The sequence below is a fragment of the Macroventuria anomochaeta genome (genome assembly GCF_010093625.1).
Source record: "Macroventuria anomochaeta strain CBS 525.71 unplaced genomic scaffold BU25scaffold_17, whole genome shotgun sequence".
NCBI lineage: Eukaryota > Fungi > Ascomycota > Dothideomycetes > Pleosporales > Didymellaceae > Macroventuria > Macroventuria anomochaeta.
In genome coordinates, this window is record NW_022985378.1 from 274,408 (window position 1) to 299,488 (window position 25,081).

The 25,081-nt window shown below is 54.6% G+C and overlaps 10 protein-coding genes across 10 annotated transcripts; 6 read left to right on the forward strand and 4 right to left on the reverse strand.

Moving 5' to 3' along the window:
- Nucleotides 1-10: 10 nt before the first annotated feature.
- On the forward strand, nt 11-1,283 carry BU25DRAFT_341921 (uncharacterized protein; the record flags this gene model as incomplete). Its single annotated transcript, XM_033702881.1, has 3 exons — nt 11-107; nt 156-434; nt 481-1,283. The coding sequence occupies 3 exons, from the start codon at nt 11-13 to the stop codon at nt 1,281-1,283; spliced, it is 1,179 nt and encodes a 392-aa protein (XP_033561544.1).
- A 2,202-nt stretch (nt 1,284-3,485) lies between these two features.
- BU25DRAFT_61803 (uncharacterized protein) lies at nt 3,486-5,538 on the forward strand. The gene is made up of 3 exons (XM_033711964.1): nt 3,486-3,945; nt 3,998-4,203; nt 4,257-5,538. The coding sequence occupies exons 1-3, from the start codon at nt 3,665-3,667 to the stop codon at nt 5,513-5,515; spliced, it is 1,746 nt and encodes a 581-aa protein (XP_033561545.1). The 5' UTR covers nt 3,486-3,664; the 3' UTR covers nt 5,516-5,538.
- Nucleotides 5,539-7,365: 1,827 nt separating this feature from the next.
- BU25DRAFT_61835 (serine palmitoyltransferas-like protein 2) lies at nt 7,366-10,161 on the forward strand. The gene is made up of 2 exons (XM_033711966.1): nt 7,366-7,427; nt 7,691-10,161. The coding sequence occupies exon 2, from the start codon at nt 7,808-7,810 to the stop codon at nt 9,815-9,817; it is 2,010 nt and encodes a 669-aa protein (XP_033561546.1). The 5' UTR covers nt 7,366-7,427; nt 7,691-7,807; the 3' UTR covers nt 9,818-10,161.
- On the reverse strand, nt 10,162-12,433 carry BU25DRAFT_61830 (UPF0052-domain-containing protein). Its single transcript, XM_033711965.1, has 4 exons — nt 11,930-12,433; nt 11,864-11,881; nt 11,524-11,812; nt 10,162-11,403 (listed from the first exon to the last, which is right to left on the reverse strand). Exons 1-4 carry the CDS (start codon nt 12,165-12,167, stop codon nt 10,506-10,508), a joined length of 1,443 nt encoding a protein of 480 aa, XP_033561547.1. The 5' UTR covers nt 12,168-12,433; the 3' UTR covers nt 10,162-10,505.
- On the reverse strand, nt 12,429-13,102 carry BU25DRAFT_410962 (uncharacterized protein). Its single transcript, XM_033706431.1, has 2 exons — nt 13,000-13,102; nt 12,429-12,934 (listed from the first exon to the last, which is right to left on the reverse strand). The coding sequence occupies exons 1-2, from the start codon at nt 13,031-13,033 to the stop codon at nt 12,705-12,707; spliced, it is 264 nt and encodes an 87-aa protein (XP_033561548.1). The 5' UTR covers nt 13,034-13,102; the 3' UTR covers nt 12,429-12,704.
- A 151-nt stretch (nt 13,103-13,253) lies between these two features.
- BU25DRAFT_410963 (uncharacterized protein) lies at nt 13,254-13,753 on the forward strand. Its single transcript, XM_033706432.1, has one exon. The coding sequence runs from the start codon at nt 13,423-13,425 to the stop codon at nt 13,651-13,653; it is 231 nt and encodes a 76-aa protein (XP_033561549.1). The 5' UTR covers nt 13,254-13,422; the 3' UTR covers nt 13,654-13,753.
- A 3,285-nt stretch (nt 13,754-17,038) lies between these two features.
- On the forward strand, nt 17,039-18,355 carry BU25DRAFT_307869 (PLAC8-domain-containing protein; the record flags this gene model as incomplete). The annotated part of the gene is made up of 1 exon (XM_033702086.1): nt 17,039-18,355. A coding segment is annotated over one exon (1,317 nt), but the record flags the coding sequence as incomplete, so codon positions are not given.
- A 258-nt stretch (nt 18,356-18,613) lies between these two features.
- On the reverse strand, nt 18,614-20,799 carry BU25DRAFT_61927 (IF-2B-domain-containing protein). The gene has a single exon (XM_033711967.1). The coding sequence runs from the start codon at nt 20,603-20,605 to the stop codon at nt 19,085-19,087; it is 1,521 nt and encodes a 506-aa protein (XP_033561551.1). The 5' UTR covers nt 20,606-20,799; the 3' UTR covers nt 18,614-19,084.
- Nucleotides 20,800-20,984: 185 nt separating this feature from the next.
- Nucleotides 20,985-23,096, forward strand: BU25DRAFT_393255 (uncharacterized protein). Its single transcript, XM_033704689.1, has 2 exons — nt 20,985-21,496; nt 21,551-23,096. Exons 1-2 carry the CDS (start codon nt 21,054-21,056, stop codon nt 23,013-23,015), a joined length of 1,908 nt encoding a protein of 635 aa, XP_033561552.1. The 5' UTR covers nt 20,985-21,053; the 3' UTR covers nt 23,016-23,096.
- A 19-nt stretch (nt 23,097-23,115) lies between these two features.
- Nucleotides 23,116-24,995, reverse strand: BU25DRAFT_469067 (putative cytochrome P450; the record flags this gene model as incomplete). Its single annotated transcript, XM_033710746.1, has 1 exon — nt 23,116-24,995. The coding sequence occupies exon 1, from the start codon at nt 24,799-24,801 to the stop codon at nt 23,116-23,118; it is 1,686 nt and encodes a 561-aa protein (XP_033561553.1). The 5' UTR covers nt 24,802-24,995.
- Nucleotides 24,996-25,081: the final 86 nt, after the last annotated feature.

Here is a 25,081-nt window from a genome sequence, read left to right on the forward strand (position 1 = left end):
TGACAGCGACATGTTGGATTTCATGGAGAATGTGCAAAATGCATTCTACGAAGCTTCACACTGGAATTTGGACAATTCCTATGGTGCGCTGAACACTACGGCACGAGGTACGCTTCAGCCCAAGCAATGTACCAGATTCATACTGACGGAAGCAGAACTGCTTGACTTTAAGATACCACAAGGTCTTCGATTACAGATCTCGTCTCTCGCTGCGCCAAACTTTGCGACTTCGTACACGCTGGGAAGTGTAGGTGTGGTAGATGGCTCAGTGTCCTACCTCTACTCGTCGCTGCCGTTGAGGAAGGAGTTCAAGAGCTCCCACATTGACCTCAAGAATGTCATACGAGGCTACAAGCATGTGCAGGAGCTGAGACGGCCCGACGAGAACTGGTGGTGGGAGCTCTGGCATGCTGGAAAGCGGGTTGATCGCAAGAGTAAGTCTTCCATGACATGGGTCTGAACGTAGGCTGAGATAGGCAGACACACTGCTGTACGGACGGGTGTTCCTTCCTCAATCGAGACTCGAAGCCCTGTACTTGCGCCGCCTCACACCCACTCGACAGCTCCGCATCGCCGCCGTTAGCGATTCAAACCTCAACAATGGGGGCACGATCCTTGCCCTGCTGCAGAACGATGTGGGCAAGTACAGCACAGAGTACATGTACAGCACGGACTCTGCGCTGATGGGCGTGCGAGGTCTCTATAATTTCGGCGCAGATCCAAGGAATGCGCCAACAGAACCGACATCCGTCGATCAAGTGGAACCGGTGCATGGTCGCTTCAGCGCAGGCGCGGAGCTATACTATGGCTTGTTGAACAAGAGTGGAGGTATCAGCACCGGCTTACGGTTCACGACACTGCCCAACCACCCGGGCTTTCCGTATACCATGACGCTTACGCTGAATCCATTGATGGGCAATCTTTCCTCTACCTACGCGGTCAAGGCTGGATCTAGTCTGGCTCTCTGTTCTCGTTTCGACTTCAACTTCTACTCATACGAGAGCGAGTTGCAGCTTGGTTGCGAGTTATGGCGGCAACGCAGTACCACAGATGTTGAATGGGCGGTAAAGAAGCTGCGCCCAGGTTGGAAGCAGCGCACCATTTTTCCCGATGACGATGTTTCTGGCGTGTTGAAGGCCAAGGTCGACCAGGATTGGCGCGTGGGAGTGCTGTGGGAAGGCAGGATTAAAGAGCTGCTCTTCACACTTGGCGCCAGCCTGGACTTGAAGAAGAGGGACCAGATCTTCCGATCCGTAGGCATCGAGCTGCAGTACTCTTCATGAGCCTGTCAACCAGACGCAAGCCACAATGTAGACGAAAACACGAACCAGTAGAAGCGCGGCATATGCCGCTGCCCAATCTGGTGGTCACTTGAAGCTAGGAGAGCAACGATGGCCGTCCTTCCGTAGGGCTTCTGGAAGCGTGTTTCGAGGTCTTTACACGTCACAGGCCGTTTCCAAAGAGTCGCGTAATGCGGGTGGGTACTCGACTCGCGCTCGCATTTATCTGGGCGAACATGATTTCCATATGGACTACGATCACAGCGTTGACATCCTGGTCCGGACTTGAGCCAGTGGTTAGTATGACTGCATTCTGCTTCCGATGGTGTGACGTTGAAACATGAGCATGTCGGGATCATAGTTGTCCGTCGAAGTTGTCAACATGGGGTCGTTTTGGCAGTCTTCAGTTGCGATAGTGGCGCCAAAACAATTGAAAGAAGGTTGGCAAACAGAGACACGTGTGCTGGAGAAGGTGTGTCGCGCAACACGTGAGTGGTGGAGAATGCTTCAGGATGGGAGCACTTCAGAGCTCCGTTCGGTGCCGAAGGGCGAGGATGCGTGGGAGTGGAGAGTGGATTCCGGATGCTGGGTTCGTGTTTCTTCGCTTGCAACGCGTTCCGCCATTCATGCTGCCGTGCCTGGCGTTAGCCTTGCAGTCAGTGGCAGGGAATTTGTTGGTACGCCAGCTTGACAGCTGTAGGGCGACTAGACGCCCACTTAGCTTCTTTCCCGAACGAAGACGTTAGGGCCAGAGAAATTGCAGTTCACTCGTCTTGGTGATGGCGAAGCTCACCACTTGGGTCTTTTTGGAACGAGTGCATCAAAGTGGGCAGGATCAGACACTGCACGGGCACTGATGCTCGATCAGGATCTCACTCGCTATCGGCTCACCCGAGCGATCAGTGACGAGGGGCTATTGAGAATCTGCGACATGCTTACGGTGCCAATGCGGGTCTTCTTGCCGCTGGGAGGCACGCCGTGGCCAGTTCCGCTAACCCTTGCGATGAGGCACACACAGTCGAGAGACCGAACGTTGTGCCGCAGATGCCAGACCGGAGAGCCAATGCGAGTCTGCCGTGCAGCGCAGTTCGCTCGATGACACCACGAGTTCCGCTGCATGCGGTGGCGAAGAATCACGGTCCTCAACTGCAGAACCGAGGCGCCTCACCCCGTATGGTGGGACTCGTCCTAAGGTTTTCTGGTACGTACCTGACGCTTGAATCGCGCCCAGCAAGCTAGTACCTGACGCGCTCTTCGCGCAACAATGTGTCTTATGCGGCCGGCACTTCAAACAACTATCGTATACTGCAGTGACAGCAATCCAGCGGACGGCTCCACGTTCGGCCGTCAGGCTGTCGGCGAGTTGTTTTGCGACAAGGGTGGCCCAGTGTGAACGACTCCTGAAAGGGACTTGGACCGGAGCGCGCACTTGGGGAGCTTCCACTCAGTCGCTCTCGCTGCGACAAGGGTGTCCGAGTCCGACGTTGCCTGGTTTCTCAGCAGTACGGTGCCCCTGGACCGTTGCGGACAGCATGCGCGGAGCCTATCGTGGGCTGTACACTGAAGGCCTCGTGGGTGCAGCTCAACGCGCACCAGACAATAGGACACAGCAAGCGTGACGAGCCTTGTCCAGCGACAGTTGTAGGAGCAAGCAAGCGTTTCCAGCGTCACCGCCGGTCTTTGGCGCTGGCGTTCAAAACGGCCAGCCTTGGTGCTAAACTTGCATCCTGACGCTACGTGTGGATGCAGCCGGTCGCGCTTGGTGGCAGGAGCGACCCCAATGCAGCAAGGCGCCTTTTCCCCCCTACTCGTCTTGCGGACTCCCTTTAATCTCTCTCCCTCCCCACGACTTTGTCTTAATCCATCGCCTTCCGGTGTCCGCAACCTCACGTCTGGTGCGATTGTGATCTCTTGTCACGTTCCCTTCTCTTGTCGACTTCTGCGAAGTGCCGCCATTCCTTTCGGCCTTTGCCCACATTCATTTCCACTTCACCCCATCCTTAGGCCCTGCCTGTCCGCTCCTTAGCTTTCCCCAGCCTCGTTCTACTCCTTCCCGGACCAGAATCGCTTTTGGACGATCATACTTTGACACCTGCTCCCCGGCTAGCAGACTTCTTTCCTTGAAGACCTCATACGCGCCTGGACGGTAGCTCGAGCCTCGACTCACACGTGAACCCCTTTGCACTCCGCGCAACTCGACTCGCCGAACGCCTCGTAACGCTCTCATACCTTCGCATATCCACTTGTCTGGATCCATTACCCTATACGACTCTTCACGAACATTGATAGACAGAGGTGCTTGGCTTGACCGCTCCCTCTTGTATCTCACCCATCCTTTCGAACCACTCACCACCCCCTGATCTTGGTTCACACATTTGTTCAAGATGCAATCCACCGACGACATCATGGAGTCCACTACTCCCTCTCCCTCAGCAACTGCAACTCCCACGCCGTCCTCAAGCTCGGCCGCACGCCGTCCTCCACGCAAGAGCACCCTTACTCAGCAACAGAGGAACCAGAAGCGCCAGAGGGCTACCCAGGATCAACTAGTCACCCTAGAGATCGAATTCAACAAGAATCCCACTCCTACCGCGGTTACCCGTGAGAGAATAGCGACTGAGATCAACATGACTGAGCGTTCAGTCCAGATTTGGTTCCAGAACAGGTGCGACGGTGCATTATCTTGTAGATAGTCAACCCTACTAACATGGACACAGGCGAGCCAAGATAAAGAACATTGCCAAGAAGAGCATCGAGAACGGCGACGACTGCAACGACATCCCTGAATCTATGCGACGATACCTTGCTCTCCAGGCCATGGAGTCTGGGAAATCGATAGGAAGCAGTTTCCTCGGCCGTGCTGGTGGCATTCCGTACGGTAGCGGCATGCTTCTTAACACTGACACTAGCTCTTCGAAAGTCGGTATGTCACCTACCACGTCACTTTCGCTATAGGCTCGCACTAACGATCGTCAGTCATTACTCACTTTTCTGTTCGCTCTCTGAGCGTTGGTAGCTGGAGGAGAGTTGGCCAATCCGCCATGGATCTGGTCATCTTCTACTCACCAGAGAAGTGCTGCATCACATACTACATCAACAACGACTCAGCTGGTTACAAGATCGAGTACCCCTTCTCGTACATCAAGAACATCAGCCTTGACAACGGAGACATGGCCACAAATGCCGAGGGTGCCTCTCAACGACCAGGAGGTCTTGTCGTGGAACTCAACCGTCCACCGAACTTCTTCATGGACTCCTCTGGATCAGGTGGCTTCTTCCAGTGCGGCGATTTCACTGAGGACCAGCAGGCATCGCAGGTTCTGGTCCACCACCTTGGTGGCCACCCTAAGGTGTTGAGCGGACAACTGGCAAAACTTGTCTCACTGGAAGCGTTTCAGAACCGCCATAACATGTACGACCCCCATGCCATTGCAGTCTCGGCGCCCGTCTCCCCAATCAACTTCCGTCCTGCATCCCAACCCAACCATGTGGTACATCCCCACAGCGGTATGTTTCATGACTCCCACCTCACACCAAGTCCTTTCCCACCGCGTGGTCACAAGCGCCAGCGTTCTCGGTCTGTACCTGTGGCGGTTGACTTCTCGATGCTGCGTCATCCCATGCCGTCCTTCATGATTCAGCCCGAGCCGTCACCGTACATCCCGAACCCGGAGATCTTTGCTCCTGTTCCTCACTCTTCGTCAGGGCCCATTGGCCCACACCTGAGCATTGACACCTCCGCGGGTTACGGTATGGGCGATTATCGCCAATACCCCATGTCAGCCACAACGGCTAACTCACCCTCTGAGTATGGCACACCGTCATTCTACTCATCTGGACCTCAGAACGATAGCATCCCTGCTTCGAACTTTGGTCAACAGTACAACATCCCGCCATATGTGCACACACCTATGGGCCCGCCTCCCCACTCGGCAGCGTTGACTTCTCCAATGCCACCAATGGGTCACCATGACCCCATTATCGCCAATCAGTCACCGCCACTCAACTCCTTCGGTCGCGATGGCTCTGCGGATGTATATCCCATGTCTCATGACCAGGGCATGTCAGATGAGACGCTTCACATGACAGACATGTACGCGAAGCAGAACCTCAACCTTCCCTTCCGATCACCTCTGATGGAAGAGAACGTTGATGACCTGGACATGCAAAATCTGGTCTCTTTTGGTACACTCGACCCTTCGGGTCTGTCGCCTGAACATCACCACCAGATGTAACCATGGCATGGATTTGCGTTTCTGATCGCTGTCATTTTGCTCGCGCTAATACCCTGTCCTCGTTGCCTTGGCGAAAGTGCTGTGCCGCTCAGAGCTCGCTCTTGAAACAGACGTGTGCACCTGCTGCTGCCACCTTTGTTGGCCATATTCATACCTAATGTGTGTTTGCCTATCATTACATATTGGCTCAGAATGCTCGACCATATTGCATCTTCTTGTTCGATTTCTTCCTCTTCAGTTTCTTGTCGCTATCGACCTGAGAAAAATCTTCAATCCACCTCCATTTGACAGATCTTGGTAACGCAATCTGAACGACCACCATATACGGGATCGGTTACATCTACGGCGTTGCTTGGGTTTGGAAGGATGGGAAATACACACGACGGCGGACTGGTGGAACCTGCGCCACCACCTCAGTCGGTAGTTGTCGGGTCGCGGTGTTGGAGGTTGCTATGTAGTGTATTCACTGCGGATTTCTTGTTCAGATCTTTTTTTTCTGGAGTTCTTTCATTGCCATTTTGCTGCAAGTGTTTCCTTTGTTGAGATTTCATACCCTTTGTCGGTGGAGAAGGGGTTGGGGGTGATCGCAGTTTCGTCTGTGACATCTTCTGCGGGTTGGACGTGGATGTAGCCGCTGGGCGTGCTGAAAGCTTGTTTTTTTTTTGGTTCTAAACAGTCAAATATCTCTGCATTAGAGTTAGCAAAAACATATCGCTCCAAACGTACACCATCGACAGCAAGGCAGAAAGTGATGATTCAAGTGAAACTTCATTCTTCAGAGGGCACGACTAGCTTATATGCTCGAGGTACTCGGTGGAAATTGAGATTGACTAGTATCCAAAAAAGACCGTTTATTGATGGCAGTCCTAACGTGCAATCACCGAGTTGACAAGCGAAACGCCATCGAAGTGTACGATTGGCCTGCGTAGAATTACTCAGAGTCAACATATTTGATGTCCGTCTATACGCTGTGATTCGACGTGGGACGATATCGTCTCATCAGAGACCACAAATTTCTCGCTTGCTTTCCTCGCGAATACGCTCGTACGAGGGCTGCTTTACTGATTTCGAGGCACGTGACGTTTCTTTCAATCAAGTCGGATTTTCACACCAGACCCCGAACGGTCGGGCGCATTCGGCCCTAAATCTCAAACGTGAGTGCCGTGATACGGCAGATAGGTACCCGGGTAACAAGGTCTCACAGCGGCAGGCCGTGTTACTGTGCTGGACGAGCTTACGTCCAGGGGCCGTGTCAGGCTGTCAGCGCTTGCCTGCCGCGAGTGGAGAGGCTGGCAGTCGTAGTAAATACGGCTGAATTACGAGGGAAACGAGTGCTTGGCAAGAGTTGTTTTCGTAACGAAATTTGACAGTTCGCTCTGGATGTCATGACGTGAATGCCGACATGGTGTATTGACAACAGTGGTGCGGCATCGAGGTTCTGGACGCGACCCGCGAAGCTTCGTCTCTTTGGGCCCAAGTCAGGGGCGCGCTCGAGGTGGCGACGGGCGGGAACATGATGGGGCTGCTCATTTCGCGCAACCATCCATGCCAATTTTGCTCCTGAAAAGTGTGAGGCCCCTTTGCAACGGGTTTGCTGCTGTTAAGCTTCACTGCACGCGACACGGCCAATCCGCAGGCCAATTTGCTTCCTCGCTGCACCTGCACGTCCATTCTCTCCGAGTGCGCCGCCAGCTTCCAGCGCCGACGTCAACTCGACGACAAGATCGTGATTGGGGCTTGGCGCAAGGCGAAGCTCGATCTGAGTCTCTGACCCTGTGGAGCAGCACAACGGTCCTGCCAGGCACGCACAACCACCAGCAACAATCTCTGGGGAAGACACTTGCACTTGCACTTGCACTTGCGCCTGCAGCTGTTGCCCAAACGTCACCCGGCCATTTGCAGGATCAATCACGTAGGTGGACTTTCTTAGCTTTGTCGACATTTGTTAGGGCATGGGCTCGGAAGTGCGCGGCATGAGAGCAGCGGTGCTGGATCGGTGCAGGACCGGTGCATGGGCGCATCCATAATCATGAGATGCTCGCACTGCGTCTGACGGCAGCCCTAGCCTCCGCCTTCCGCTCCACGTCTTATGTCTTCCTCCTAACACCACCCTCCACCACACCCATCGCCGCCAATTGCTCCCTCGAGTCGTGTGCTGATCGTCGCCGCCAGCAGTCACCCCTTTCACACCCACACCGACACACCTGCTCCTCGCTGCTCACCGCCTGGCGCAGACGACTCGACTCTATAGCTAGCTGTCCTCCACCCTCTGTACGCCCTGGGATCGCTGCCATGCCGACCAGAAGCATCAATCCGTTTGCGACATCCACCCCTATCTCTCCCTCAACCGACGCTCTCAACGAGAAGCGCGAAGAGCCGCGCCGGGCCTCCTTCACCAAGGGCAACAAGTTCACCGCCCTGTTCGGAGGCGCTTCGCCCAAGGCCCGCACCGACGCTGCTGCTCTGCGGGAAGCCCTCGTTGCCCAGCAGCAGGCTCTTCTGAACTCGCCCTCGCCGCAGCAGATTAATATCGCTTCCATATCCCTGCCGTCAATCAGTCTTACCACAGCCACTGGCGAGAAGATGCCTACCGAGCCCAAGACCCTCTTCCAGCCGCTCTCGCCCGAGGAGCAACGGCGACTGGCGCGAGCACATGCACAATTCGGTCCCCTCGGCTCCCAGGCGCATCGATACACAAGCAAGTTCGAGGGCGAGTTTGGCGACCCCATCGAAGACGAGCCGCCATACTACTTCCTCCTCACAACCTACATCAGCTACTTAATCCTAATAGTATTCGGACACGTGCGCGACTTCTTCGGCAAGCGCTTCAGGAAACAGCACTACAGCCATTTGCAGGAGAAAGATGGCTACGCTCCTCTTAACAGCGACTTCGATAACTTCTACACCCGTCGATTGAAGATGAGGATTAACGACTGCTTCTCTCGACCCACAACAGGTGTGCCTGGACGTTACCTTACTCTGCTCGACCGCAAGTCAGACGATGGCAACAACACCTTCAAGATGACAGGCACCACAACCGAGACACTCAACCTGAGCTCCTACAACTACCTTGGATTTGCTCAGTCTGAGGGACCCTGCGCCGACGCAGCTGAAGCAGCTATCAGGAAGCATGGAATCACAATGGCTAGTCCTCGCGCTGATTCTGGCACATCTGAGCTTACTGTGGAGGTCGAGGATCTGATTGCCAAGTTCGTTGGCAAGCCGGCGTCGATGGTCTTCTCCATGGGTTTCGTCACAAATGCCACCACCTTCCCCACACTTGTCGGCAAGGGCTGTCTCATGATCTCAGATGAGCTAAACCACTCCTCGATTCGATTCGGTGCCCGTCTCTCTGGAGCCATGGTAACTATGTTCAAGCACAACGACATGCGCGATCTCGAGCGTAAGCTCCGCGAAGCCATCTCGCAGGGCCAGCCTCGCACGCACCGTCCCTGGAAGAAGATCCTGGTTGCGGTTGAGGGTCTTTACTCCATGGAAGGCACCATGTGCAACCTGCCTGGCATCATCGAGCTGAAGAAGAAGTACAAGTTCTTTCTCTTCGTTGACGAGGCCCACTCCGTTGGTGGTGTTGGTCCTCGCGGACGCGGTGTCTGCGATTACTTCGGCATCGCCCCCAGCGAAGTCGATCTCCTCATGGGTACACTTACCAAGTCCTTCGGCGCAAACGGCGGCTACATCGCAGCAGACAAGGCCATCATCGACAAGCTCCGCACCACCAACGCCGCCATGCTCTACGCTGAATCCCCTGCACCCCCGGTCCTCGTCCAGATCGCCTCCGCCCTGCGCATCATCAACGGCGAAATAATCCCCGGTCAGGGAGAGGAGCGTCTCCAGCGTCTCAGCTTCAACTCCCGCTACCTCCGTCTCGGGTTGAAGCGTCTCGGCTTCATCGTCTACGGCCACGATGACTCGCCCATCATCCCCATCATGCTGTACAACCCCGCCAAAATGCCCGCTTTCAGCCACGAAATGCTCAAGCGCAAGATCTCCGTCGTCGTCGTCGGGTACCCCGCCACACCGCTCGTGTCCTCGCGCGCACGTTTCTGTGTCAGCGCGGCGCATACCAAGGAGGATCTCGACCGCATGCTCAGTGCGTGCGACGAGGTCGGCGATATCTTGCAGCTGAAATTCAGCTCCGGTGTTGCGGGTGGTGCTCTCCCTGAGGAGCTGGTCGAGAAGACAGGCAAGTTGGGCGAGCCCAAGGAGTTGCAGCCCCCAAGGTGGAAGGTCCAAGATGTGCTGAAGAGGGGCGTTGAGGATGTGCAGTTGCCGCTTAGGTGAAGCCCTGCCACCTCATCAGCTTCCCCGCCCTCGTTGTGTCATTTCTGTCGGCGCCAACTGGTCGCCTTGTATCGTTTCAACGCTTTTTCTTAGCATTTCTGGAGTATCATTGCGGGCATTTCTTGTACGATACTCATCTTCATACCCTCGCTGTACTACTCCTACCTTCTTCTTATCGAGACATCACGTCTCGATTCACCTTTTGCACACTTTACTTCTTCCACGGTACGCCGCTATGCGGCGCTCTGTGATCTTGCTCACGGTACAGCGAACGCGGTAATAGTAATACGATGGGTGGACGGTTGTATATAAACGACCTCATGATCTTGGGTCAATCATTACGAATGGAAGGACATTCTCCAATCTTTTCGTCTCAACATGCGTCGCATGGGAAGCCGAAGATTTCCTATCAGATGCAGTGACAATCTCCCTTACAGTAACCGTTAGCACTCCGCTACCACCGTAGACGCCTCTACACAGTACGATGGTTTTGAGTGGTCTGCGGTACTGATCATACGCTGTTTCTTTGCCCGTGTACGACTCATAAAAGGCGGCATCGGGATTCGCTCAGTCAGAAAGCTGCACAAGCTCGAAGCTCGAGGCTGTCGCAAACAGTGCGTACTATACAAACATGGCACATGCCGCGCGTCCATTCTCTGTTGCCTTACACCCTCCACCCGCGTGAATTCTACCTCGCGGGACCTTCGAGAGTGTTACGACGACTGGCTACTCGCGGATCCCTCTTCCCCATCGTAACCTCCAGCGCCTGAATCAACCCCCTCTCATCATACCGCACAAAACTCTCACCCTCATTCTTCCTCCCATACACCCTAATCGCCTCAATGCCCAGCGCCCTCAACTCCTCCTTATCGACTGCCGGCATCTCCGGACCCGTGAGATGGATGATATGCGTGACATACTCCTTATACGACTCTGTCGGCGGCGTTGCAAGCACACCCTTCGAGTTCGCCCCCGCTTTCGCAATTGCCGCTACGAAATCCAATGCCGTGTAAGGATCCAAGCTCGGCCCTGTTTCGCGATCCAGTGTGGAGTTCAGGATCAGGATCTTGTACCTGATCTGCGGATTACTCAGCGCTTCACCAATACCTTTCAACACCAACGATGGCACGATCGACGTGTACAGCGAGCCGATGCTGTATATCACCGCTTGCGCGTCGTTCAAGGCATTCAGCACCATGGGGTTTGCAGCGAGTCGGATCTCCTGACCATACGGGTTGATGTACCACAACCTCTCGATCCTCGCATCGAGTTCTTCTTCGTCGGCTTTGGAGAAGGCGATGTACTGTTTCCGCAGCGTAGGGAGGGAGCCGGGGAGGTTGGCGTCTTCGATGCGATCGTGCTCTTCAACTTCGTCGTGGGCGGGGTGGGAGTCTAGGGCTGTGGACTGCGAGGGGTGGGAGATTGAGTTTTGGCCCGTTATGATGGTGCCGTTGGCTAGGCCGACGGAGATGTGGTGCGTGAAGTTTGTGTTTATGGCAGGCAGGACCGAGGTGTGGGAAGGGACTGAGCAGATGCTGGAGAGGAGGTAGATGGCGGATTCGAATGAGCCGGTGAAGAGGCGTGCACTGTGAAAGTTAGTGGTTGTACTGATATCGCCGGTCTCATGCTTCTGAGGTGATGGATCAAGGTTCAGGCGAGGACCATGCGTTGGTGTCGGAGGAATATAGAAGCTCTATGGTACTCACCCCGTCAGAAACAGGTTGCCAATACTTGCACCCGAGAAATCGAACGTGGAAGAGGGTCTACGCCGCTTGATGATCTCGAAAGCCACGTGACTGAGGATCGACCGTATGAGCTCCTTTTTCGCCGTGGAGATGTTCGTCCAGAGTGCATGCTGCGCTTCTACAATTTGGAGCCATTCTTGCTTCGCCGGAACTTGCTCTTTCGGCAGGCGGTGATTGAAGAAAGCTTTGATGGCCGCTTTCTCACTTTCGTCGTTATCCGGATCATCTGGGATTAGGCGCACGAGACGACCTGCTAGAGGTGAGCACTATCCTTTCCAGCTTGAATTGAAGGCACACGTACTCCGTACATCACCAATACCTGTCGTTCATGAGCAGACTGCGTCGTTTTGTTATGGGTTGTACTTACCTGGGCCGCCGAAGACACGTATGAGCTCAGAGGAGCTTCCGCCGTTGTCACTGATAGGGATCACATAGCTCAGCGAACACCTCTTATCCTCCCGCACGGTCTTGAAGACATCGACCAGATTATTTGCAGCGCTTCCACCGGAGAATACAACAATGCCCTTGGCTTTGACAGAACCATTTGTGGTTGGAGTGGAGGTGCCGCTGTTCAAAGTAAGGAAGAATTCTGGAGCAGAAGCCATTGTAACGTCGTAGGAGTGTTAGGCGGAGGGAGGGTGACCACGAAGGTCTTTGTTGACTTATATCAGGACATGTTGTAGGGACAGAGTGTTATGTTGGAGCATTGCGAGGTACCTAACATGTTCACATGCTCGCGTGTGGCGGCCAGGGAAAGAGTCATGCACACTCAGCACTCCCTTAGGGCAGCAGGCACACCCTGCTGAATTAGGCAACATCTCGCATTTTGGTGTATGGTGTTGCGCGGCGCGACATTCGATCAGCTGGTTGAAGAAGTCTTTTTTGTATTCTTGGGTTTGAGGATGTTGTACAGAGCGAGTCCTCGGCTCGAACGCATGATAAGAGTACAAAGTAACGCCCTCCGTCCCAACGTGCATGTAGATTTTCCTTCAGCGTGCCATTGAGTCTGACGGACGAATGCAGCAGATTCGAGCGCAATTGCACACATGGCGGCTCTTCCCATGCTGCAGAGGACGGCCAATAGCCTGCCTCCTGTCTCTGATTACCCCTCCTCACATAGCCTCTATCTTGCTGCATGTGATCTACGACTGCTCTGCGGCAGCCGCCTCTTCACGCTCCTTCCTTCGTGCCCGCTTCTCGAGCAATGTGTCGCGGCGGTCGGCCAGGTACTTGAACTGGCGGTGCTCGACCCCCATCAGCCAGTAGCCAAAGCTGCCGCCGATGCCAGCATAGACGGGGTAGACCCAGAGCGACTCGCGGTTGAAGAGCGGGCGCATCTCAATGCCGAGCTGCCATAGTCGTGCCGCGATACCTGTCGGGGGGCAGCTGTGGTTAGCAAGCGCTTCGCAGAGCACACGGTGGTGGTCGGATGCCTACCGAGACCGCTCCAGAACAGGACCTTGTGAACCATTGCGACTGTGCGAGGGCGTGTATGTATGCGTATCCGAGACGGGGGGCGGCAATTGCAGGAGTTTGGGGGTATGACGGCGTTGTTGGGAGGTCGCGATCTCTCCTCAGGTCCTGGCCGGGGTCGCTTTGGCCTTGCGCAGAGCTCCAAAATGCCAAGGATTATGTAAGGCTTCACGGCGGCGCAAGGAAGCAGCATCGACATGACTGCGCCAGGGCCGACTCTCGCATTCGCACCCTAGAAACCAATTTCAATTCACTCCCATACTCAGGCGGCCCATACACCCGTTTGCACATGACCGCCCGCTCCCACACGTAGTCCACCGCTCGGCGGCCACCTCTAGCACGAGCCTACCTCAATCCACCCCGGCTCCTGCGTACATCGCGTTCGCCATGGCAGAAGTCAGTCGCAAACGCCCGCTGGACGGCGACGGCGCCGGCCCCGGCCCCGGCGCACCTCGCAAGAAGCTGCGGCCCGCGGAGCTGCCTCTTTCTCAAGCACAGCGAACGGCCATGGACAACCTGGCGCATACCTTCCGCAAGAAGGGCCACTATGACAGCATCCGCAAGGACTTGCTGGCGCAGTTCGAAGCCAGTGTATGTGGACATGATGCTACACGCTAGCGATGCACACTTCTCTAATTCATATTCACAGCCCGCCAAAGCTGACCTTCTGACCGCCCTCGAGGAGCTCGTAGACCGCGAGACCGACCGCAATCCCTCCTTGCTGTCTAAGGACCCCAGAGTTGCTGCGACGCTGATCGAAGGCGCCGGCGAGCGCAGCGACATCTATGGCAAGATCACGCATACCGTGAACACATTGCTCGACAAGTTGATTGAGGAGCAAGGCCTGCCCAAGATGCGCGAACATCGGACACAGGAGGTGGGTGCTGAGCTGGCAGCCGAAGAGGAAAAGCGCGGGAGCAAGACAGAGGAACAATGGCAGCAGGAGGCTGATGCTCGCCGGAAAGAGAGGGAGGCCAAGCTGGAGCAAGAACGCGAAAAGGAGCGTGAGCGGGAACGGGTGGAGAAGGCGAAGAGAGAAGAGCGCAAGCGCCGCCAGAAGGAAGAGGAAGAGGCTCGTGAGAGGAAACGGCAGGAAGAGAAGGAGGAACGGCGCAAAGCTCGTGAGGCGCAGCAGAAGGAAGACGAAGAGCGTCGACGGAAGAAGAGGGAGCGTATCGAAAAGGAGGAGGAGGAGGAGCGCGCACGTCTCAAGAAGGAGAGGGAAGAACACGAGGCCACCCGTGAGGCTCGCCTCAAGAAGATTCGGGAGGAGGATCGTGAGCGGGAGAAGCGGCTTGAAGCCGAACTCAGTCAGAGTCGCTCAGGACGTAGTCGAGGTGGTCGCGCACGCAGCAGGAGTCGAGATCGGGATCGGGATCGGGATCGAGGACGAGACAGAGACCGTGAACGGGATCGCGACCGAGACCGGCGCAGGAGCAGAAGTCGCACCAGGTCACGCGAGCGCACAAGGTCGGTCAGACCTGAGGATATCAAGGTGGACGATGATTTGGCGCTGCAGTTACTGCTACAAGAGAGCGAAGAGATGAAGAAGTCACGACAACGGCCTGCACTGGACAGGTCCGAATCACTCGAGCCACCCCTGAAGAAGGCGCAACCACCACGGACACTTGTTCCGCGGGATCCAGTCGCAGCAAGACTCGCAAAGCTAGACAGTAAACCGCATTCCCCAGCCGCCAAGTCTCCAAGCAAAGAACCTCCAACGCCCACAACGCCCGCTCCGGCCAGCAGAGATGAAGACACGCCCATGGAAGACGCACCGCCAATCGACGACCAAGCAAAGTCGAGATGGGATCGACCTCCACCTCCAAAGACGGAGAAATCACGTGGCCGCTCGCGGTCTCATAGCGTTGTTCAGAGCACTAGTGGCAGGAAGCGCAGCCGGACTCGGTCGAGATCGCGCGGTAGTCGTTACGATAGGCGGGCGTCTATTGTCGAAGACGACCGCCGTTCTCGCCGTGATGATGACAGACGTTCACAAAGACCTCGCGATGATAGTAGACGACGAGACCGAGACGATCGAGACGACAGACGACGCAGCCGATCGAGAGACACCCACACCAGCCGCCGCAAATCTCGAGTGTCACGCAGTCCCGAACGACGTGGCGACCGCGACCGCAAAACCTCGCGTTCACGATCTCGAGACGCACGCCGAACCCGCGAACGTTCTCCGGCTCGAAGCCGCCGCCATCGCTCGCGCTCAAAAAGCCCCGAAACTATCGACAGGTACGTACCTCGGAGCGGCGAGAAGCGTGACGACAGCCGCGACCGCAAGCGCCCAGATAGCCGTGAACGCAAACGAGATGACAGTCGTGACCGAAAGCGAAGCGACAGCCGTGACCGCAAGCGTGATTCCAGTCGACCTCGCCGCCGCGACGACAGCCGCGATCGCCCACGCAGCTACAGGTCTCGAGAGTACGATCGCTGGGACGCGAGAGACGGGACCGCGCGGGAAAGCAGAGACTCTCGAAGCACCAGAGACACTGCAGAGCGAGGAAGTCGTTTCCAAGACTCAGATCGTTACATCCCTGGTGATGCTGGTGGCGACGATAAAGATGCTGACCGTGAGGGTAAGCGCGATCGCAAGGAGAGAGAAAGGAGTAGGAACAGGAGCAGAGACAGGGATGGAGACCGAGATCGAGACCGGGACCGAGATACCAGACGGCGCCGCAGTCGGTCGAGGAGTCGAGATCGTGGAGGCCGGAGACGTCGTTAGCAAAGATTCACAGACAAGGCATACCATCGAAAGGCATACCATCGAAAGGCATACCATCGAAAGGCATCCCATACTTGGCAATCTTGGAGAGACCATACAACTCAGGCCAACGTTTGTATTGTCATTAAGTCAAACACTTCTGATACGGAGCAGAGAGGCTCTGCATGAGGTTCAGGACTTGTATTACTACTTAGGTACACACTTGTAATATGGGGCACCATGCATACCCCACATTGTATCAATGAACAAAGGATGGTCCCCAGGACACTCAGCATCTACCGAAAGGCCATTACGAAGTGACAGCTAACTACGAAAGGAAGTATCTGGTAGGTACGTCAGAAAGACATTGATGAAAACACCGCCATACTCATCGATAGGAAGACGTCCAGGGACGTCAAGTCTAGTCACGATGCCAGGTCTACAAACAGTATAGCTGGACTTGGTCCTAACAGCCTTTATATATATGCAACTTGTTGGCAAGTAGTTGAGGCGCAGTCTGAGCCATACATCTGCTATCTCCCATCGAGCTCGAGACACACATGACGTCGTAAGTCACGGCAAGTACCATAGTCGAGCCACAGAGGCTGTGTCCATCAATCTGAAACTTGAAGATCTGTCATCCAAGCCTCACCAGACACCTCATCGACTTCAATGATCTCTTCCGGAACCCCATCAAACCCAATACGAGGTGGTTGATGCCGGCTGCTCATTGGCCAGCTAGTTCCGCGCAAGCGCTGGGGTCCACAACGCTGGATAACCTGTCACACCTCAGAAACTCACTTCTCAGCACCAATTGGCCGCGCCTGCGCCTCACTGCACAACTAAAAGCAGAGTCATCCTACGGCGGGAGCTCCTCGAATCTCTGCTCGTGGAATTGCTAAGATGCCCGATGGATCATGGCGAAGAGCCAACCGGAGCGGGAAGCGGCTCAAACGCAGCACGTTGAAGGGTGCCCTGACCCTTTGTTGTGCTCATGCATAGCTTATGCGCATTTGACGGGGCAGATATTAGCTCTTGGAGCCCTTCTTGATGTTGAAAGCCTACATCCCGACCTTTGTCGTTCAGCCTTGTTCTTGCAACAGCTTGTGAAGCGTAGCGAAAGCATCGTAAGCATCGCTTTTGCTGACGCTTGCCAACCCACCTGGATACGTCAACTGAGTATCTTCAGATAAATCAGGCCTACTTGGGCTCCGTACATCATTCGCGGAGGTGGCAGCACCACTAGTAGGGTACATCATGGACCCTCGATACAATACGTACCCGCAACGACAGGCACAGCAACCTCAGCCTCAAGTAACACAACGTCAGCACCAACGGTTCTCATGGCAGGCTCCTGTAGAGACAGAAACAACACCACGGAGGCTACCACAGTACCAAGAAGTACAACATCAACCACAGCAGCCGGTCGTCAACACCAACATAGCCTTGCAACATGATAGAGGCTTTTCATATGCCCCGACTTCGACCGAACACAATGGATCAGCATACTATACATCATCATCGGATGACCCGACGCTTCCGTCGTCTCCGGTCTTTACACCCATCGATGATCGGCCACAGTCAATGTTCAACATGCTGAACACACCAGCACGACGCCAATCACAGCAAGCTTACGCACCCTTGTCTCACCCACATGACGAAGAGACACTTTTGTCACCGTCATCACCGGAAGCTCAGACTCTGCCATTCATGTTAGTAGAGTCTGTAGTCGGAGGCCAAGACCAAACAACATCACAAGCACAACAGCCCGCGCCAGCACCACAATCGCCCGTCCAGCAAAGCAGACATGCACGCCAAATGAGCAATTTGGCACCTCTCAATACAAACCTTTCACAACCCGTCATGCCCGCAATCCCCCAAAGTCCGCGCTCCGGCACCGAGCATCAGACCTCACCCGGCGCCCTCCCCTACAAGACACCTATATCTCCCATCTCCTCTGCGCCAATCCGAAAAGACACACCAAACTCGTCCTACAACAGCCACACGCGGCACCAAACGCATGCAGCCGAACCCTACTCCCCACACAACTTCTCATCCCACAACCTCGCAACACCACACGCCATTTTCTCCCCCGACGCAGCCCACGGACCCAATGGCCTAGACTTCTCTTTGCACCAACCAGGCCAAATACGGCACCCGAATATGGACGACCAATCGAGCCGGGCGTGGAAGAATGGGCTGTGCGCTTGCACACCAGACGTTTCCACCTGCCTCACGGGCCTCTTCTGCCCGTGCATACTCTCCGGGCGCACCGCGTACCGTCTCTCGCAAAAGAGTAAGAAGGCGGATCCGACGGATATGCTGGGGCATAGTAGCACGAATGGGCATTGTATTGCGATGAGTTTGGCGTGTGGGGTGGGGTTGGGGTGGGTGTTTCCAATGGTGCAGCGGACGAGGATTAGGCATCTGTATAAATTGGAAGGTAGCTGTGGGGATGATTTGGTGAAGGGGTGTTGTTGTTGTTGCTGTGTTGCTGTGCAGAATGAGAGGGAGGTTAGTGGGAGGGAGGAGAGTGCTAATCGCTGGGCGGGGCCGGCGAGTAGGGACGTGTATACGAGGAGTGGGGGGATGGAGTATAGGCCGCAGAACTGAGGCGTCGATGGGAAGCGCGGAGGAAGACAGACTGCTTGGGTGTTCCGCTCTGGAGATTAGGTAGGGTGTACACGAGGATCTTGGTCGCTGTCTGCATAGTCTCGACGATACCCATCGGTAATTCCTTGTTCTCTTTCATTGTTTGTTCTTCAAGCGAGACCTGTGTAGAAGGGGGGAAATGGTGCTAGAATGAAGCGTGGATGCTCACACAGCTCAATCCGATCCCTGATATTGGCCAACCCTTTTCTCATACCAACTCCACCATTCTTCGACCAGTGAGCACCAATCTAGTTGCTTGAGTAATAGCTGCCTAGCCACGCCGTAACTAGAAAAGTAAGCGCAGCTCCTCAGAGAAGTTCGTCGTGGTGGAGAAGATGCTCCATGAATCTTCAATGCAGCGAGGCAGGATAATCAGACGAGCAGTATGAGGATGAAATGTAGATGGCCGTGTTGGAGGTGAATGGATGATTGTGCCAAGGCTGTGTATCAATACTTCATCGCCGTTAATCCTTCGTCTACCCTCGACTATCCTTCTGACATAAGGACATATCTGAAATCCGCCCTGTCAGAGTACAATCGAGATGAATAAGCTCTCCGACTTCGGTGTGCATCAGACTGAGCATGCTCGCTAGAATGCCTACATCTAGTCCTCGTTCCCTTCAGAAAAGCGTTAGTACCAGCCTCCAAAAGAACAGGAAAAGCAAAGAAATCCAACAACTGGGTCTAGATATTCGTACTTAATCGATGAACAACAGGGACCGAGCTCGGCGGCAGTCCACCATACTCGGTAATGACCATGTCGATATACTTTGCAGGTGTGACGTCGTACAGAACCTGCAGGTGATGCAGGTTCTTTGATTCTTCGATCCACTTCAGAACGTCCGATGTGTCTGTCTTCTCTTCCTCGCTAGCAGCAACTTTGTCGTCGTTCTTGCTTGCGTTTCTGCTGCTGGGCAGCATGGACTTGAGCGGAAGAAGCTCCCGGCGTTCGGCTTCAGAGAGAAGCTCCTCTGCGGGTGCGACTTCGTTGCCGACAATCGAGTCGAGGGCGACCTTCTCGGTAAACTTGACGGACTGGCAGAGCACAATAACAGGGAGGGAGTGCGCGCTTGCGAGCATCGATATGCTGGCTGTGCCGACCCGAGAGTAGAGGCGGCCGTTAGACATCATGGCGTGTGCGCCGAGGAACACTTTAGTTGCATCCTGGATGGCATGTGAGGCGCCGGTGATAAGGTAGTAGCGTACTTTGACGCCGGCGTTCGCTAGTTTGCGGGCAAGTTGCTTGCCTTCGAAGAGTGGCTTCGAGTCAACAATGATGACGGAGAATGGAGTGCCGGCCTTGTGGGCGTGCAGGATGGCTTGCTCAACAATTGAGCTGGATGCGTAAGTGAGGATGACATCCCCAGGCTCGATCTTTGTCGAGGCAAGATCGCGGATCAGTCTGTCAGCTGCAGTGACGCGCTCGCGGATGAAGATGTCGACTTCCTCTAGTAGGTCTCGCTTTGCCTCCGCTTCAGGAGTTGAGGGATCGATCTTGATGATGACATCCTTCAGCCATCGGATAGCATTTCCCATGCTGATGCTGAGCGGTCTACAGCTCCTTAAGTACTCGATTTGCGGACTCAAGTGGTGGTTCGTAAGATGCCGTGCCAAACTGGTACCGGGTGGTGTCTGATATGATTCGATCACAGCCTTGAAGGACAGAAGCATTGCCACCATACGAGCGGTACTACCGCAAATTGCGTAACTGCTGTACTGCAACCCCAGAGACAGAACCGCTGGGTGTACGTCCTTTCCTGCTCCGTTCATTGACTGCTGCTTCGGTTGACTGTACAAATGTCCAAAGAACAATCCAACCCCAGCCTGTCTTGACTCTTTCTTGCTCTTTTTTTCAGGTTCTTTTTGCACTGGTACATTAGACTGAGAAGGTCGTCTTCTTATGGGCACAGGCCTGGCTTGCTCATTCTTTGCGCCTTGGTTGGGCTCTTTCGATTGCTTCTGTCCATCTTTGGGTGCTCCTTGCTCTTTCGAAGGACCTCCCGGGCCTTTCTGCTGTGCTCTCCGGGCCTGTTTCTCGGCTTGCTTTTGCTTCTTCAACTCAGCTGGTGAAAGCTTCTTTAGTGCACCATCCTCGGCTGGCTTTATGGCCTTGGCATCTCCGTTTGTGGTGGCAGCTGGTGTGTCTTGGGGTTGCGAAGTTGATGCGACGGGAGCAGGCACTGCCTCTGCTGTTTGGTCAGACATGGTTGGCTTGTTCCGGAACTCGGCTCTCTTCTCCAAACGTGGCGCGTCGACAAGGTACGCTTCGCGCTGATGTAGTGGGGTAAATCTGAGATTCCTTGATACTGGATCTATGGGCAGGGAGTGTGACTTCCAGTCGATGTTTATGGCCAAATAGAGTTTGGTATGGCAATTTAACGTCTGTCGTCAACCCTGGGTTGGCGCCGTGGATTTTTGATAGAAACTCGTGAAATTGACTCAAAGGCCAGAACGGTGCTGGCGCACTTGGCAAACGCGCCCCACAATTTTGCCCCGCCACTGGCCGCGACTCAAACGTCATCTGGCAGCCGCAACTAACAGGGTCCAAACACAAAGGCTGCAGCATTCCTACACAACACCTATGCGTAGTTTCAAATAAACAATTGACTTACTTCCTGACTCCTTCACAACTTGACGCAACTGACTCATCAACATGACTGACAAAGCCACATCCATCACAGACCTTCCACTCGACATTCTCGTTCTAGTATTCCCATACCTGGACGCGAAGTGCTTCCTTTCACTCTGCAGCACATGCAAAGCTTTCCAACAACCCTCGATCCGACTTGACCCAGCATACTGGAGTTTCGCTACTCGCAGTGCTTTCCGTGTACCCAACCAGCCAGTCGTCCAGCACGATGGCGTACGGTGGCAGAAGCTATATCGACGCATGCTAACTCAGACTCATGTCTTTACCTGGGGTAACAATGGTCACAGTCGTCTGGGTCATGGCTATGGGGAGTCGGCACCCGGAGGTCCCTTGCTTTTACCTAGACGGCCTGGCCGGATGAGGTTTGGAGGCAGAGCCAACTGCGCATTCCCTACCGAAATGGAAGATACTCGACACCTGGGCGTTATTGCAGACATGCAGTGTGGGTAAGCAGACATGGATCGAGGGCTGCATGCATGCAACGAGCTAACAGCACACAGTGGCTGGTCCACAACGCTTCTCACTGCAAACGGTACACTCCACACGGCCGGTGTTCTTGACGGTCAAGTAACTCTAGCTTCGCACGACCGCATATCGCCTCTCGGATTTCCCGCCGGTTACCCTTCTACGGCCACCGAATCTCGATATTACGAGCCTTCTGTTGCCATTCGTCAGTTCTCAGCGGGAAGATCACACATACTCGGACTCTCAGACAATGGAAAGATTTGGTCATGGTACCACGCCAAAAAGGCGGCATTGCAAGTCAAATTTGCTCACGTAGACTTACGGGAACAAGCTACAGAGGGGTCCTCGGCGAAGCAAGCTTCGGCCTTCGGACACGTCGAGCAAGTTATGGCTGGGTGGAGCCGTAGCTCTGCCTATGTTCAGGGTATAGGCATTGTGGTCTGGGATGTAGTCGAACGAGGGACGAATGACGGTGACACCGATACCATGCTTGTACTTGCAAATGCCGAAGTACCGAAGACAAGCTATCGACGACCAAAGGGAAAAGAGCGAGAGAGTGAAGAACAGAGGGCTCTTGGCGAAGAAGTTGGGGCCGTCCTCAACTATATCATCCTCGAGCACTTTGTTGTCTTTACTACTGACGCCGGCAAAGTGTTTTGTGGACTCTTCCGCGATCAGAACATAGTCGATGACATACTTGAGCTACGCGATCTGCGAAGCGCAAACGGCACACCTGTAGACGTGCAGGGCTCCTTTCGACGCTTCGCAGTCTTCAAGAACGGCGAAGTCATCACCGCCAACCAAGACTACCTGCATCAATGTTGGAACGCCCGAGGTACAGATTCGACATCTGGAGGTCTTTACAAGATTCCAGCTTTGCAACACAACGACGTGATTTCTGTCGCGTTCGGTGACTACCATTATCTCGCACTTCACTCCAACGGCAAAATTACTTCTTACGGTACCGAACTACAAGCTTGCGGCGCGCTTGGCCTTGGAGAAGAAGGCCCCCAAGGAAAGGCTCGAGGCATTGTTTACGACCGCTTCAATCGCGATGGGCGCCTTCTACCTCACGCATACACGTACGGTCGCCAAGTATGGTTCGACTCGAGAAAAAAAGATTGGATCCAACAACTTATCCAGAACGCCCCAAATGAAAACGAGGAAGCGAGACAGCGAAATGATCTTTTCGAGGAAGAAGCGAATGTCCAAGGAGAGGTGAGCGAATGGATCGAGCAAGAAGGTCGCGAGTGGGATAAGGATACTGGTGAAGATGGTCTCGGCGCATACTTCGCCCTGAGAGTCAGTGCTGCAGGATGGCATTCTGGTGCTCTGGTGTTGGTGAATGAAGAGCTGGCGAAGAAGGAGCCGTCGTACTCATACGAGGGCAAGTCTTTCCCGCGACTACGGCTCAGTGATGGCAACGAGATGCCTGGTTCTGGGGAGCTGGATGTTTGGAGGCACGGGCAGCCTGAATGGCAGCTCGATGCTGTATCTTGAACATGACTAGAGTCCTACACGCAGTGACAGCAAGCCAAAGCAAGAATACACAAGTTAGGACAACGCCATTCAACTAATCCCACAAATATATTTTCCAACCTCAAGACCTCCTCACAAACCTCACACCCGCCACCTCCGGCCTCCTCAAATGTGCACTAACATTAAAATACTTCTCATCCCTCAACACCTTGTTAACCCGTTCGCGCGCCTCCCCTTCACTCTCCCCACCCTCCCTCACAATCTCAACCCTCCAATCCTTAAGCAGCTCAGCCATAATCCCAGCAAACTCAACCTGACTAAACTTCCTCGCCGGACACATTCTCGGTCCAATCATCCACGCAGTATACGCCGGGCCCTCCGGCATCTGAAACCTCTCTTCTCCCTCCTCATCGACGCTGATGAAGCGCTTTGGATTGAAGGTCTCGGCGTCCGAGCCCCAGCGAGGAGAGAGGTGCGCGCCGTATTGGTTCATGCCCATCAGTGTGCCTGGTTTCACACTGATAGTCCTGGGACCAGAGGGCGTGGTCACATCGATGTTCACAGGGACAAGCGGTGTTTTGACGAACAAGGGCGCGGGAGAGGCGAAGCGAAGTGTTTCGTACATAAGAGCGCGGGTGCGTAGCAATCGTGGGTAAACATCGTTATACCCAAGATCGCTTTCTTCGTCTTTGCCACTGGCGTGAGTTTTGGCATGCGTGTCGATCTCTTCGGCAATCCAGGTCTGGATCTCGGGGTGGAGGGCGAGGAAGGGGAGCGCGAATGTGAGTGTTGCTGCGGTGGTTTCGTACCCGCCGAGGTTGAAGACGAATATATTGCCGTAGAGTTCCGAGTCTGTGAGGTAACTTCGTGGTTTTCCTGAGCTGTCTCCGCGCTTCTCGAGTTCGTTGGCCGATACTATGGCTTCGATCAGACTCGCCGGGCGCGTCCGTAAGACGGAGGGCTTAGAAGTGGATTTCATGTGTGCAAGGACTAGCTCTTCCATGTACAATCTGACCTCCGCGACCGAGACTTTCAGCTTCCGCAATACGCTTGGGAGCAGGAAAGCTGGCGCTTGGAGCGAGTTGAACACCACCGTGAGCAGAACATGCTTGAGTATGAACCCCATGCTCTCCATGAGGCTCATCTTATGCCCCTTCGGCACGCTGGTCAACTCGGTCTCCTGGCCAAAGGCAACAACAGCGAGGACCTGCATTGCCAGGATATCAAATGTACTCCTCACCCTGCCCAAACTCCTCTCGCGCTCCTTCTCAAGCGTGAGCTTCAGTGCTTTCGTCTGGCGTTTCGCTTCACTCCACACACCAACCATCGTGCGCTCATTGAACGCTTGTACAGTAACCTTTCTATGCCGTTTCCAGTCCTCGCCGTGCGTGCTACTCACGTTCTGCCCGAAGAAGGTAAAAAGCTGACTCTGGCTCTCCGGCATGCGCCAGATGTCTCTTGTCTCGGTCCACACCTTTTGCACAACGGCGGGTTCGCAGGTTGCGATGATGTTGTCGACGGGGGAGCAGAGGACGAGGTTTTCGCCGTAGCGGCGCAGCGAGCGAGAACCGTCTTCCGTCGGCCAGCCCATGGTCGTGTAGAGATACCAATTTCCAAGGCCGAAGGGGAGGTATTCGACCCATGCGAAGAGGGGCCGGAAGACCATCCATAGTGGTTCGTTGAATGAGACTGGGAGGAGAATGATGGGTAGGCCATAGCTGCGGGCTTGGAGGTAGTTGCGGACCCATTTGAAGATGCGCACGCCAACAAAGAGAAGGAGAGACGAGGTGATGAAGAGCAAAATCATGGCTCTGAGTATGGAGGGAATGCAGAAGAGGAGAGTAGTTAACGTAGTACAGAGTTTTTGACCGCGATACTTTGTTGTGGTGTTTGTTTTTGTACTTATTGCTGATATAGTCCTTAGCGCAGAAGCCTTGCATATGCCTATGAGGGTTAGGGAAGGCGCGACCTACATTCCCACAATCTCACCTAAGCTTGAGAGGGTGTAGATCGGTTTAATTGATTGATTGGTTTAATGTCCTATACAATCTCACCTAAGCTTGATGGCGTGTAGAGATAACATGCAC

Coding starts and splice junctions, on each gene's coding strand:
- BU25DRAFT_61803 (XM_033711964.1), top strand. CDS start 3,665: ATGCAATCCACCGACGACATCATGGAGTCCACTACTCCCTCTCCCTCA. Junction 3,946..3,997: donor CAGATTTGGTTCCAGAACAG/GTGCGACGGTGC, acceptor ACATGGACACAG/GCGAGCCAAGATAAAGAACA. Junction 4,204..4,256: donor CACTAGCTCTTCGAAAGTCG/GTATGTCACCTA, acceptor AACGATCGTCAG/TCATTACTCACTTTTCTGTT.
- BU25DRAFT_61835 (XM_033711966.1), top strand. CDS start 7,808: ATGCCGACCAGAAGCATCAATCCGTTTGCGACATCCACCCCTATCTCT.
- BU25DRAFT_61830 (XM_033711965.1), bottom strand. CDS start 12,167: ATGGCTTCTGCTCCAGAATTCTTCCTTACTTTGAACAGCGGCACCTCC. Junction 11,404..11,523: donor GGCAACCTGTTTCTGACGGG/GTGAGTACCATA, acceptor TAACTTTCACAG/TGCACGCCTCTTCACCGGCT.
- BU25DRAFT_410962 (XM_033706431.1), bottom strand. CDS start 13,033: ATGGTTCACAAGGTCCTGTTCTGGAGCGGTCTCG. Junction 12,935..12,999: donor CCTGTTCTGGAGCGGTCTCG/GTAGGCATCCGA, acceptor GCCCCCCGACAG/GTATCGCGGCACGACTATGG.
- BU25DRAFT_410963 (XM_033706432.1), top strand. CDS start 13,423: ATGGCAGAAGTCAGTCGCAAACGCCCGCTGGACGGCGACGGCGCCGGC.
- BU25DRAFT_61927 (XM_033711967.1), bottom strand. CDS start 20,605: ATGTCTGACCAAACAGCAGAGGCAGTGCCTGCTCCCGTCGCATCAACT.
- BU25DRAFT_393255 (XM_033704689.1), top strand. CDS start 21,054: ATGACTGACAAAGCCACATCCATCACAGACCTTCCACTCGACATTCTC. Junction 21,497..21,550: donor ATTGCAGACATGCAGTGTGG/GTAAGCAGACAT, acceptor AACAGCACACAG/TGGCTGGTCCACAACGCTTC.